This window comes from Mustelus asterias, chromosome 5 (genome assembly GCF_964213995.1).
Source record: "Mustelus asterias chromosome 5, sMusAst1.hap1.1, whole genome shotgun sequence".
In the NCBI taxonomy this organism is placed as follows: Eukaryota; Metazoa; Chordata; class Chondrichthyes; order Carcharhiniformes; family Triakidae; genus Mustelus; species Mustelus asterias.
In genome coordinates, this window is record NC_135805.1 from 125,121,841 (window position 1) to 125,136,645 (window position 14,805).

The 14,805-nt window shown below is 47.7% G+C and overlaps 1 protein-coding gene across 1 annotated transcript in view; it reads right to left on the reverse strand.

Annotated features, from left to right (window-relative positions):
- The window catches only part of LOC144494018 (regulating synaptic membrane exocytosis protein 1-like), a gene marked incomplete at its 3' end in the record, with an annotated part of 567,179 nt that overhangs the window by 319,454 nt on the left and 232,920 nt on the right, over positions 1 to 14,805 (reverse strand). The window contains exon 9 of the mRNA XM_078213592.1: positions 9,118 to 9,164. Coding sequence (XP_078069718.1) covers positions 9,118 to 9,164 — 47 coding nt within the window. The remainder of the gene's footprint in view (positions 1 to 9,117; positions 9,165 to 14,805) is intronic.

Consider the following 14,805-nt stretch of genomic DNA (forward strand, 5'->3'; position numbering starts at 1 on the left):
TTGTGGGGTGGGAGTGGGTCAGTTTGTGGAGTGGGAGTGGGTCAGTTTGTGGAGTGGGTCTGTTTGTGGAGTGAGAGTGGGTCAGTTTATGGAGTGGGAGTGGGTCAGTTTGTGGAGTGGGAGCGGGGGTAGTTTGTGGGATGGGAGTGGGGTAGTTTGTGGGATGGGAGTGGGTCAGTTTGTGGGGTGGGAGTGGGTCAGTTTGTGGGGTGGGAGTGGGTCAGTTTGTGGGGTGGGAGTGGGTCAGTTTGTGGGGTGGGAGTGGGTCAGTTTGTGGAGTGGGAGTGGGTCAGTTTGTGGGGTGGGAGTGGGTCAGTTTGTGGGGTGGGAGTGGGTCAGTTTGTGGGGTGGGAGTGGGTCAGTTTGTGGGGTGGGAGTGGGTCAGTTTGTGGAGTGGGAGTGGGTCAGTTTGTGGGGTGGGAGTGGGTCAGTTTGTGGGGTGGGAGTGGGTCAGTTTGTGGGGTGGGAGTGGGTCAGTTTGTGGGGTGCGAGTGGGTCAGTTTGTGGAGCGGGTCAGTTTGTGGGGTGGGAGCGGGTCACTTTGTGTGGTGTGAGCGGGTCTGTTTGTGGGGTGGGAGTGGGTCAGTTTGTGGAGCGGGTCAGTTTGTGGAGTGGGTCAGTTTGTGTGGTGGGAGCGGGGGTAGTTTGTGGGGTGGGAGCGGGTCAGTTTGTGGGGTGAGAGCGGGTCAGTTTGTGGGGTGGGAGTGGGTCAGTTTGTGTGGTGGGAGTGGGTCAGTTTGTGTGGTGGGAGTGGGTCAGTTTGTGGGATGGGAGTGGGTCAGTTTGTGGGGTGGGAGTGGGTCAGTTTGTGGGGTGGGTGTGGGTCAGTTTGTGGGATGGGAGTGGGTCAGTTTGTGGGGTGGGAGTGGGTCAGTTTGTGGGATGGGAGTGGGTCAGTTTGTGGAGTGGGTCAGTTTGTGGGGTGGGAGTGGGTCAGTTTGTGGAGTGGGTCAGTTTGTGGCGTGGGAGCGGGTCAGTTTGTGGGGTGGGAGTGGGTCAGTTTGTGGGGTGGGAGCGGGTCAGTTTGTGGGATGGGAGTGGGTCAGTTTGTGGGATGGGAGTGGGTCAGTTTGTGGGATGGGAGTGGGTCAGTTTGTGGGGTGGGAGTGGGTCAGTTTGTGGGATGGGAGTGGGTCAGTTTGTGGGATGGGAGTGGGTCACTTTGTGGGGTGGGAGTGGGTCAGTTTGTGGGGTGGGAGTGGGTCAGTTTGTGGGATGGGAGTGGGTCAGTTTGTGGAGTGGGTCTGTTTGTGGAGTGGGAGTGGGTCAGTTTGTGGGGTGGGAGTGGGTCAGTTTGTGGAGTGGGAGTGGGTCAGTTTGTGGAGTGGGTCAGTTTGTGTGGTGGGAGTGGGTCAGTTTGTGGGGTGGGAGTGGGTCAGTTTATGGAGTGGGTCAGTTTGTGGGGTGCGAGTGGGTCAGTTTGTGGGGTGGGAGTGGGTCAGTTTGTGGGGTGGGAGTGGATCAGTTTGTGGGGTGCGGGTGGCTCAGTTTGTGGGGTGGGAGTGGGTCAGTTTGTGGGGTGGGAGTGGGTCAGTTTGTGGGGTGGGAGTGGGTCAGTTTGTGGAGTGGGTCAGTTTGTGTGGTGGGAGTGGGTCAGTTTGTGGGGTAGGAGTGGGTCAGTTTGTGGAGTGGGTCAGTTTGTGGGGTGCGAGTGGGTCAGTTTGTGGAGTGGGAGTGGGTCAGTTTGTGGAGTGGGAGTGGGTCAGTTTGTGGGGTGGGAGTGGGTCAGTTTGTGGGGTGGGAGTGGATCAGTTTGTGGGATGGGAGTGGGTCAGTTTGTGGGGTGGGAGTGGGTCAGTTTGTGGGGTGGGAGTGGGTCAGTTTGTGGGGTGGGAGTGGATCAGTTTGTGGGATGGGAGTGGGTCAGTTTGTGGGGTGCGAGTGGGTCAGTTTGTGGGGTGGGAGTGGGTCAGTTTGTGGGGGGGAGTGGGTCAGTTTGTGGGGTGGGAGTGGGTCAGTTTGTGGGGTGGGAGTGGGTCACTATGTGGAGTGGGAGTGGGTCAGTTTGTGGGGTGCGATTGGGTCAGTTTGTGGGATGGGAGTGGGTCAGTTTGTGGGGTGGGAGTGGGTCAGTTTGTGGGATGGGAGTGGGTCAGTTTGTGGGGTGGGAGTGGGTCAGTTTGTGGGGTGGGAGTGGGTCAGTTTGTGGGGTGGGAGTGGGTCAGTTTGTGGGATGGGAGTGGGTCAGTTTGTGGAGTGGGTCAGTTTGTGTGGTGGGAGTGGGTCAGTTTGTGGGGTGGGAGTGGGTCAGTTTGTGGAGTGGGAGTGGGTCAGTTTGTGGAGTGGGTCAGTTTGTGTGGTGGGAGTGGGTCAGTTTGTGGGGTGGGAGTGGGTCAGTTTGTGGAGTGGGTCAGTTTGTGGGGTGCGAGTGGGTCAGTTTGTGGGGTGGGAGTGGATCAGTTTGTGGGGTGGGAGTGGGTCAGTTTGTGGGGTGGGAGTGGGTCAGTTTGTGGGGTGGGAGTGGGTCAGTTTGTGGGATGGGAGTGGGTCAGTTTGTGGGGTGGGAGTGGGTCAGTTTGTGGGGTGCGAGTGGGTCAGTTTGTGGGGTGGGAGTGGGTCAGTTTGTGGGGTGGGAGTGGGTCAGTTTGTGGGGTGGGAGTGGGTCAGTTTGTGGGGTGGGAGTGGGTCAGTTTGTGGAGTGGGAGTGGGTCAGTTTGTGGAGTGGGAGTGGGTCAGTTTGTGGGTTGCGATTGGGTCAGTTTGTGGGATGGGAGTGGGTCAGTTTGTGGGGTGGGAGTGGGTCAGTTTGTAGGATGGGAGTGGGTCAGTTTGTGGGGTGGGAGTGGGTCAGTTTGTGGGGTGGGAGTGGGTCAGTTTGTGGGATGGGAGTGGGTCAGTTTGTGGGATGGGTCAGTTTGTGTGGTGGGAGTGGGTCAGTTTGTGGGGTGGGAGTGGGTCAGTTTGTGGAGTGGGAGTGGGTCAGTTTGTGGAGTGGGAGTGGGTCAGTTTGTGGAGTGGGAGTGGGTCAGTTTGTGGAGTGGGAGCGGGTCAGTTTGTGGGATGGGAGTGGGTCAGTTTGTGGGTTGAGAGTGGGGTAGTACCTCTGGCAGCTTGTTCCAGACATTCACCACCCTCTGTGTGAAAAAATTGCCCCTCTGGACACTTTTGTATCTCTCCCCCTCTCACCTTAAACCTATGCCCTCTAGTTTTAGACTCCCATGCCTTTGGGAAAAGATGCTGATTATCTAACTGATCTATGCCCTTCATTATTTTATAGACCTCTATCAGATCACCCCGAAGTCTCCTATGCTCCAGGGAAAAGAGTTTCAGTCTATCCAGCCTTTCCTTATAACACTAACCATCAAATCCCGGAAGCATCCTCGTAAATCTTTTCTGCAATCTTTCTAGTTTAATAATATCCTTTCTATAAGAGGGCAACCAGAACTATGCGCAGTGTTCCTCGTGTGGCCTTACAAATGTCTTATACAACTTCAACATGACATCCCAACTCCTGTATTCAATGTTCTGATCAATGAAACCAAGCATGTCAAATGCCTTCTTCACCAAAAATAAAGGAGGCGGCTCTCTGGCCCATCAAGCCTGCGCTGGCAGAAAAAAATAGCTTCAAATCCAGCCACTGCTCTTAAGACTAAGACACAGTGCAAAGTACAGGGGAAAAAAAAATCCCATCCAGGCTCTCGCCCCCATAAACCCTGCTCATCCCTCTGACACTAAGGGGCAATTTAGCATAGCCGATCAACCTAATCAATCTATTCAATTTAAGTCCAGTCAAACCAGTCAAAAGAATCCTTAAATTAACATGATTTTTCAACCAATATTGGTTATCTCAATCCTTGAACGACTTAAGGCACAATTGCAAAGAAATATCAAAACAGCAATATTAAAATTACAGTCTCGAGGTTGAGAAGCAGAGTTTGATCGGAATATTCCTGCAAATCATGAGTCGTATATTACCTGTCGATGTGATGGACATAGATGAACCATTTGATGTAAATTATGTGCAGGCTATTACTTTGTGTACCTCTGTTCCTATCAATTCTATCAGCATCAAATTCATGAACTACACAACAGTTTTCATCAATTAATATTCACGTAGAACATCTCTTCTGTTAACCAAGTGAAGCTTTAGGATAACTGAAACTCAAAAAATGTCAAATTTGCTTCTCTTCCTAACATTAATCCCTGTTCTACAATGACACAAGCCTGAATAAAGTAACCCTTGAGAATGAGAACTATTTTGTCAAACATCTTGTCCCACTGAAGTCTTTGAGCTTTTGCATGGTTCACCCACCCTGCAAGCAGCGAACCTGATGTGATGTGTCAACTTTGGCAGGACCAGTAGGAAGAGCCCCAGAAAAAGTGGATATTTCTATTTTGATGTGGAGATGCCGGTGTTGGACTGGAGTAAGCACAGTAAGAAGTCTCACAACACCAGGTTAAAGTCCAACAGGTTTATTTGGAATCACGAGCTTTCGGAGCACTGGTCCTTCATCAGGTGAGTGAAGAGGTAGGTTTCACAAACATGGCATATATAAACAAAGACACAATTGCAAGCTAATGATTGGAATACGAGTCTTTACAGGTAATCAAGTCTTTACAGGTCCAGACGGTGCGAGTGGCGAGAAGGATAATCACAGGTTAAAGATATGTGAATTATCTCAAGCCAGGACAGTTAGGAAGATTTTCTTAGCCCAGGCCAAATGATGGGGGTTACAAGTAGTGTGACATGAACCTAAGATCCTGGTTGAGGCCATCCTCATTCATGCGTAACTTGGCTATCAGTTTTCGCTCGGCGATTCTGCGTTCGAGAACGCTTACCTGAAGATCGGAGGCGGAATGCCCTTGACTGCTGAAGTGTTCCCCGACTGGAAGGGAACACTCCTGCCTGGCAATTGTCACGCGGTGTCCGTTCATCTGTTGTTGTAGCGTCTGTATGGTCTCGCCGATGTACCATGCCTCGGGGCATCCTTTCCTTCAGCATATGCTGCAGACAATGTTGGCCGAGTCGCATGAGTATGTACCACGTACCTGGTGGACAGTCACCTCAGTACTTCACTCTCCCTCAAGCCCACAAATAGCCTCATGACGCTTGCTTCTCCAGCTTCCACCCTAAACACTTTAAAGAAGCCATCGCTTATGGACAAGCCCTCAGTATACAGAGGATCTGCTTAGACGAGGAGGAACGCAATAGACATCTACAGAAGCTGAAAGACTCCCTCATAAGAACAGGATATGGCGCTCGACTCATCGATCGACAGTTCCGACGTGCCATCGCGGAAAACTGCACCAACCTCCTCAGAAGACAAACACGGGATGTGACTGACAGAGTACCCTTCGTCATCCAGTACTTTCCCAGAGTAGAGAAACTACGACATCGTCTTGGCCAACGTTGTCTACCTCATACGCTGCAGGAAAGGATGAACCATGTACGCCAATGGGTGAATGGACACCGCGCGATAATCGCAGACAGGAGTGTTCCCTTCCAGTCGGGGAACACTTCAGCAGTCAAGGGCATTCAGCCTCCAATCTTCGGGTAAGCATTCTCCAAGGTGGCCTTCAAGACACACGACAACGGAGAATCACCGAGCAGAGACTGATAGCCAAGTTCCGCACGCATGAGGATGGCCTCAACCAGGATCTTGGGTTCATGTCACAATGCATGTAACCCCCACCATTTGGCCTGGGCTTGCAGGATTCTACTAACTGTCCTGCTTTGAGACTATTCATACCTCTTTAACCTCTGATTATTAGAACTATAGAACATTACAGCACAGAAACTGGCCTTTTGGCCCTTCTTGCCTCTGCTGAACCATTTTTGTGCCCAGTCCCACTGACCTGCACCTGGACCATATCCCTCCACACCCCTCTCATCCATGTACCTGTCCAAGTTTTTCTGAAATGTTAAAAGTGAGCCCGCATTCACCACCTCATCTGGCAGCTCATTCCAAACTCCCACCACTCTCTGTGCGAAGAAGCCCCCCCCAATATTCCCTTTAAACTTTTCCCCCCTCATCCTTAACCCATGTCCTCTAGTTATTTTCTCCCCGAGCCTCAGTGGAAAAAGCCTGCTTGCATTCACTCTATCTATACCCATCATAATTTTATACACCTCTATCAAATCTCCCCTCATTTCTTCTACGCTCCAGGGAATAAAGTCCTAACCTATTCAACCTTTCTCTGTAGCTCACTTTCTCAAGTCTCGGCAACATCCTTGTAAACCTTCTCTGCACTCTTTCAACCTTATTATATCCTTCCTGTAATTAGGTGACCAAAACTGCACACACTACTCTAAATTCAGCCTCACCAATGTCTTATACAACCTCACCATAACATTCCAACTCCTATACTCAATACTTTGGCGGCACGGTAGCACAGTGGTTAGCACTGCTGCTTCACAGCTCCAGGGATCTGGGTTCGATTCCCGGCTTGGGTCACTGTCTGTGTGGAGTTTGCACATTCTTCCTGTGTCTGCGTGGGTTTCCTCTGGGTGCTCCGGTTTCCTCCCACAGTCCAAAGATGTGCGGGTTAGGTTAATTGGCCATGCTAAATTGCCCCTTAGTATCCCGGGATGCATAGGTTAGAGGGATTAGCGAGTAAATATGTGGGGATATGGGGATAGGGCCTGGGTGGGATTGTGGTCGGTGCAGACTCGATGGGCCGAATGGCCTCTTTCTGCACTGTAGGGTTTCTATGATTCTATGATTTCTATGATAAAGGCCAATGTACCAAAAGCACTCTTTACGACCCTATCTACCTGTGACGCCACTTTTAGGGAATTATGTATCTGTATTCCCAGATCCCTCTGTTCTACTGCACTTTTCAGTGTCCTACCATTTACCTTGCATGTTCTACCTTGGTTTGTCCTTCCAAAGTGCAATATCTCACACTTGTCTGCATTAAACTCCACATCATTTAAACTCCATCTGCCATTTTTCAGCCCATTTTTCTAGCTGGTCCAAATCCCTCTGCTAGCTTTGAAAACCTTCCTCACTGTCCACTACACCTCCAATCTTTGTATCATCAGCAAATTTGCTGATCCAATTGACCACATTATCATCCAGATCATTGATATAGATGACAAACAACAATGGACCCAGCACTGATCCCTGTGGCACACCACTAGTCACAGGCCTCCACTCAGAGAAGCAATCCTCCACAACCACTCTCTGGCTTCTTTCATTGATGTGGAGATGCCGGCGTTGGACTGGGGTAAGCACAGTAAGAAGTCTCACGACACCAGGTTAAAGTCCAACAGGTTTATTTGGTAGCAAATACCATAAGCTTTCGGAGCAATGCTCCTTCGTCAGATGGAGTGGTCTCTGTTCTCCTACACAGAGACCACTCCATCTGACGAAGGAGCATTGCTCCGAAAGCTTATGGTATTTGCTACCAAATAAACCTGTTGAACTTTAACCTGGTGTTGTGAGACTTCTTACTGTTCTTCCATTGAGCCAATGTCTCATCCAATTTACTACCTCTCCATGTATACCTAGCGACTGAACCTTCCTGACTAACCTCCCATGCAGGACCTTGTCAAAGGCCTTACCGAAGTCCATGTAGACAACATCCACTGCCTTCCCTTCATCCACTTTCCTGGTGACCTCCTCGAAAGACTCTAATAGATTGGTTAAACATGACCTACCACACACAAAGCCATGTTGGCTCTCCCTAATAAGTCCCTGTCTATCCAAATATTTGTAGCTTCTATCTCTTAATACTCCCTCCAATAATTTACCTACTACTGACGTCAAACTTACCGGCCTATAATTTCCCGCATTATTTTTTGAGACTTTTTTAAACAACGGAACAACATGAGCTATCCTCCAATCATCCGGCACCTCACGCGTGGATACCGACATTTTAAATATATCTCCCAGAGCCCCTGCAATTTCAACACTAGTCTCCTTCAAGGTCCGAGGGAATACCCTGTCCGGTCCTGGGGATTTATCTCCTCTGATTTGCCTCAAGCCAGCAAGCACCTCCTCCCCTTTAATCTGTAGAGGTTCCATGACCTCCCTACTTGTTTGCCTTATTTCCATAGACTCCATGCCAGTTTCCTCAGTAAATACGGATGCAAAAAACCCATTTAATATCTCCCCCATTTCTTTTGGTTCCATACATAGCCGACCACTCTGCTCTTCAAGAGGACCAATTTTATCCCTTACTACCCTTTTGCTCTTAAAATACCTGTGGAAGCTCTTAGGATTATCCTTCACCTTGTCTGCTAAAGCAACCTCATGTCTTCTTTTAGCCCTCCCGATTTCTTTCTTAAGTAGTTTCTTGCACTTTTTATACTCCTCAAGCATCTTATTTGCTCCCTGTTGCCTATACATGTCATACATCTCTCTCTTCTTCTTTATCAGAGTTCCAATATCCCTCGAGAACCAAGGTTCCTTATTCTTATTCACTTTGCCTTTAATCCTGACAGGAACATCCAAACTCTGCACTCTCAAAATTTGTCATTTGAAGGCCTCCCACTTACCAATCACATCCTTGCCAGAGAACAGCCTGTCCCAATCCACACTTTTTAGATCCTTTCTCATTTCTTTAAATTTGGCCTTTTTCCAGTTTAGAACCCCAACCCAAGGACCAGATCTATCTTTATCCATGATCAAGTTGAAACTAATGGCGTTATGATCACTGGAATCAAAGTGTTCCCCTACACACACTTCCGTCATTTGTCCGAACTCGTTTCCTAATAGGAGATCTAATATTGCATCCTGTCTAGTTGGTACCTCTATATATTGATTTAGAAAATTTTTCCTCTCACCATTTGCATTGTCTGTACCTGTAAAGACTTGATTACCTGTAATGACTCGCATTCCAACCATTATCTTGCAATTGTGTCTTTCTCCATATGTTCCATGTTTGTGAAACCTATCTCTTCACTCACCTGATGAAGGAGCAGCGCTCCGTAAGCTCATTCCAAATTAACCTGTTGGACTTTAACCTGGTGTTGTGAGATTTCTATTTTGTTCATTCCTTCACCTGAAATTGTAGGAAAATAATTTATCAGCATATATATATATATATATATAATGTGAAGTGAAATTGTTCTTATATGCAGCAGGAGTTATTCAGGGATAATAAAGGAAGGTAATAAAATTCAAAAACTTGAGTAAAAATCCAAACTTTTCCTTTTTTGTAAGTACTTACTCGACTCCAAAGGAGGATGAGAACTCTCTGGAATTCTAGGTATATCTCTGTAAACAGAAAAATAATAATTTTATTTAAACAAGCAATGTGACATTTTATTTAAAAATAATCCAGTTAAAATACACTAAACATTTCATATTAACATTAACCATAAGCGAATTATTGTGTCTCACGTTGCGAAACACGTTCTCTGAAGGTATTTCAACTGGAAATGGAAATTGTAAAGGAATTAAATAAAATGCCAAATTCAGACAGTTTAAAGTTCTGCTGTCTACCTGATGCTTACACATTTTTCTAAATTGTTTCTAACATGAATATTCATACTTCAAACAGAAATTCTGACAAGGAGAAACACAGATTCACTTTGACACCACTTACATTTGATTCTGTCACTTCTATTACATTTGTCGTAATATTTTGTTTGAACAATGCTTGGTGATTATACATCAAGAGAAGATTTTGGTACAGTTATGAGGTCAATTTCATGGCGAGTGGAGTTTTGTGGGTCACAGGAAATTATGCAGGAAAATTAATGATGGGAAAAGATCTGAATCTATTTGGCCTCATCCATAACATAGTATTTCTTGCTGTCTGGAACATTATGCCTTCCGTTACTATAGTGGACAGACAGTGATTTCAAGTTAAAATTTTTCAAGAAAGTATGTTGTCTGGGATTTTCATTTTTTCAAATACATTTTATTTTGGCTTGGTCTGTTCTGCTGTTGACAACAACTGATTTCCACTCTTTCACAAGCCAGTTTCTCAATGATTATATCAATGATTAAATTATATAAATGAAGCAACAGTGAGGGGGTCAGACAGGCGTTTTTGTGGAGGAAGTCGAGAAACGCGGATGGTGGTTTGCCTCCCTGGTGCCGGGATCAGGGATGTTTCCGACCGTTTCCAAGAAATCCTGAAGTGGGAGGGAGAGGAGCCAGAGGTCGTGGTGCATACTGGTACCACTGACATAGGCAGGAAAGGGGAAAGGGTTATGAAAGGAGAATATAGGAAGTTAGGTAGGGAGTTAAGAAGGAGGAACGGAACGCAAAGGTAGTAATCTCGGGATTGCTGCCTGTGCCACGAGACAGTGAGGGAAGGAACGGAATAAGGTGGAGGATAAATGCGTGGCTGAGGGATTGGAGCAAGGGTCAGGGATTCAGGTTCCTGGATCATTGGGACCTCTTTAGGGGCAGGTGCAACCTGTACAAAAAGGACGGGTTTCATTTAAATCCCAGGGGGACCAATATCCTGGCGGGAAGGTTTGCTAAGGCTACTGGGGACGGTTTAAACTAGAATGGTTGGGGGGTGGGAATCAAAATGAGGTGACTGGGAGAGAGGAGGTTAGCTTAAAAATAAAAGGGGCTTGTAGACGGTGTCAGAGGGAGGATACGCAGGTGACGGAGAAGGGGAGCGCTCAGACCGAAGGGTTGAGATGTGGTTATTTTAACGCAAGGAGTGTAGTGAACAAAATGGCTGAGCTTAGAGCGTGGATCACTATTTGGAAGTGTGATGTGGTGGCCATTACAGAGACTTGGTTATCTCAGGGACAGGACTGGATACTTCAAGTGCCGGGTTTCAGATGTTTCAGGAGGGACAGGGAAGGAGGCAAAAGAGGTGGGGGAGTGGCACTGTTGATCAGGGATAGTGTCACGGCTGTAGAAAAGATGGACGCCATGGAGGGATTGTCTACGGAATCTCTGTGGGTGGAGGTTCGCAACAGGAAGGGGTCAATAACTTTACTGGGTGTTTTCTATAGGCCGCCCAATGGTAGCAGGGTTGTGTCGGAGCAGATTGGGAAGCAGATCCTGGAGAGATGAGATAATAACAGAGTGGTCGTGATGGGAGATTTTAATTTCCCAAATATCGATTGGAATATCCCTCGGGTAAGGGGTTTAGATGGGGAGGAGTTTGTTAGGTGTGTTCAAGAGAGCTTCCTGACACAGTATGTGGATAAGCCTACAAGAGGAGAGGCTGTACTTGATTTGGTATTAGGGAATGAACCTGGGCAGGTGTCAGATCTATCAGTGGGAGAGCATTTTGGGGATAGTGATCATAACTCTATCTCCTTTACATTAGCATTGGAGAGAGATAGGATCAGTCAAGCTAGGAAAGTGTTTATTTGGAGTAAGGGCAATTATGAGGCTATTCGGCAGGAAATTAGAGGCATAAATTGGAAGGAGGTTTTCTCAGGGAAATGTACAGAAGAAATGTGGCAAATTTTCAAGGAAAATTTGTCTGGAGCTCTGCACAGCAACGTTCCAATGAGACAGGGGAGTCATGGTAGGTTACAGGAACCATGGTGCACGAAAGCTGTAACGAATTTAGTCAAGAAGAAAAGAAAAGCCTACAATAGGTTCAGGGAGCTAGGTAATGTTAGAAATCTAGAAGAGTATACAACTAGTAAGAAGGAACTTAAGAGGGAAATTAGAAGAGCAAGAAGGGGTCACGAGAAGGCCTTGGCAGACAGGATAAAGGAAAACCCCAAGGCATTCTACAAGTATGTTAAGAGCAAGAAGATAAGATGTGAAGGAGTAGGACCTATCAAATGTGACGGTGGGAAAGTCTGTATAGAACCAGTAGAAATAGCAGAGGAACTCAATGAATACTTTACTTCAGTATTCACAGTGGAAAAGGATCTTGGTAGTTGCAGTGCAGACTTGCAGTGGACTGAGAAGATTGAGCATATGGACATTAGGAAAGAGGATGTGTTGCAGCTTTTGAAAAGCATCAAGTTAGATAAATCACCGGGACCGGATGGGATGTACCCCAGGTTACTGTGGGAGGCGAGGGAAGAGATTGCTGAATCTCTGGCAATAATCTTTGCGTCATCAATGGAGACGGGAGAGGTTCCGGAGGATTGCGGATGTGGTTCCGTTATTCAAGAAAGGGAGAACAGATAGCCCGGGAAATTATAGACCAGTGGTTGGTAAGTTGATGGAGAAGATCCTGAGAAGCAGGATTTATGAACATCTGGAGAGGAATAGTATGATCATAAATAGCCAGCACGGCTTTGTCCAAGGCAGATCATGCCTTACGAGCCTAATTGAATTTTTTGAAGATGTAGCGAGACACGTAGATGAGGGAAGAGCGGTAGATGTAGTTTATATGGATTTCAGCAAGGCGTTTGATAAGGTGCCCCATGCAAGGCTTATTGAGAAAGTGAAGGGGCATGCCTTGTGGATTCAGAACTGGCTTGCCTTTTAAGAGACTTTTGGATAAGTTCATGGAAGTTAGTAAGATAGAGGGTTATAGGTAAGCCTAGTAGGTAGGGACATTGTCTTGTGGATTCAGAACTGGCTTGCCCACAGAAGGCAAAGAGTGGTTGCAGATGGGTCTTTTTCAGCATGGAGGTCAGTCACCAGTGGAGTGCCCCAGGGATCTGTTCTGGGACCCTTGCTCTTTGTGATTTTTATAAATGACCTGGATGAGGAAGTGGAAGGATGGGTTGGCAAGTTTGCTGATGACACAAAGGTTGGAGGTGTTGTGGATAGTGTAGAGGGATGTCAGCAGTTGCAACGAGACATAGATAAGAGGCAAGACTGGGCAGAGAAGTGGCAGATGGACTTCAACCCAGATAAGTGTGCGGTGGTTCATTTTGGCAGGTCGAATAGGATGAAAGAATATAATATTAAGGGTAAGACGCTTGGCAGTGTGGAAGATGAGAAGGATCTTGGGGTCCGGGTTCATAGGACGCTCAAAGCAGCTTCGCAGGTAGAGGCTGTGGTTAAGAAGGCGTATGGAATACTGGCCTTCATCAATAGAGGAATTGAGGTTAGAAATCGGGAGATAATGCTGCAGCTGTATAGGACCCTGGTCAGACCCCATCTGGAGTACTGTGCCTACTTCTGGTCACCTCATTACAGAAAGGATGTGGAAGTCATAGAAAGGGTGCAGAGGAGATGTTAACATAGAACATAGAACATAGAAAGCCACAGCACAAACAGGCCCTTCGGCCCACAAGTTGCGCCGATCACATCCCCACCTCTAGGCCTATCTATAGCCCTCAATCCCATTAAATCCCATGTACTCATCCAGAAGTCTCTTAAAAGGCCCCAACGAGTTTGCCTCCACCACCACCGACGTCAGCCGATTCCACTCACCCACCACCCTCTGAGTGAAAAACTTACCCCTGACATCTCCTCTGTACCTACCCCCCAGCACCTTAAACCTGTGTCCTCTCGTAGCAACCATTTCAGCCCTTGGAAATAGCCTCTGAGAGTCTACCCTATCCAGACCTCTCAACATCTTGTAAACCTCTATCAGGTCACCTCTCATCCTTCGTCTCTCCAGGGAGAAGAGACCAAGCTCTCTCAACCTATCCTCATAAGGCATGCCCCCCAATCCAGGCAACATCCTTGTAAATCTCCTCTGCACCCTTTCAATGGCTTCAACATCTTTCCTGTAATGAGGTGACCAGAACTGCGCGCAGTACTCCAAGTGGGGTCTAACCAGGGTCCTATAAAGCTGCAGCATTATCTCCCGACTCCTAAACTCAATCCCTCGATTAATGAAGGCCAGTACGCCGTACGCCTTCTTGACCGCATCCTCCACCTGCGAGGCCGATTTAAGAGTCCTATGGACCCGGACCCCAAGGTCCTTCTGATCCTCTACACTGCTAAGAATGGTACCCTTCATATTATACTGCTGCTTCATCCCATTGGATCTGCCAAAATGGATCACCACACACTTATCCGGGTTGAAGTCCATCTGCCACTTCTCCGCCCAGTCTTGCATTCTATCTATGTCTCGCTGCAACTTCTGACATCCCTCCAAACTATCCACAACACCACCTACCTTGGTGTCGTCAGCAAACTTACCAACCCATCCCTCCACTTCCTCATCCAGGTCATTTATGAAAATGACAAACAGCAAGGGTCCCAGAACAGATCCCTGGGGCACTCCACTGGTCACTGACCTCCATGCAGAGAAAGACCCCTCCACAGCCACTCTCTGCCTTCTGCAGGCAAGCCAGTTCTGGATCCACAAGGCAACAGCCCCTTGGATCCCATGCCCTCTCACTTTCTCAAGAAGTCTTGCATGGGGGACCTTATCGAACGCCTTGCTGAAGTCCATATAGACCACATCCACCGCTCTTCCTTCGTCAATGTGTTTGGTCACATTTTCAAAGAACTCAACCAGGCTCGTAAGGCACGACCTGCCCTTGACAAAGCCGTGCTGACTACTTTTGATCATACTAAACTTCTCTAGATGATCATAAATCCTGTCTCTCAGGATCCTCTCCATCAACTTACCAACCACTGAGGTTAGACTCACCGGTCGGTAATTTCCCGGGCTGTCCCTGTTCCCTTTCTTGAATATAGGGACCACATCTGCAATCCTCCAATCCTCCGGAACCTCTCCCGTCTCCATCGACGATGCAAAGATCATCGCCAAAGGCTCCGCAATCTCCTCCCTCGCCTCCCACAGTAACCTGGGGTACATCCCATCCGGTCCCGGTGACTTACCAACCTTGATGCCATTCAATAGTTCCAACACATCCTCTTTCTTTATGTCCACATGCTCGATCCTTTCTGTCCACTGCAAACCAGCAGTACAACCACCCAGATCCCTTTCCACCGTGAATACCGAGGTAAAGTATTCATTAAGCAGCTCCGCCATTTCTAACGGTTCCGCACAAACTTTTCCCCCTTCACCTTTTAAGGGTCCTATGCCTTCACATCTCATCCT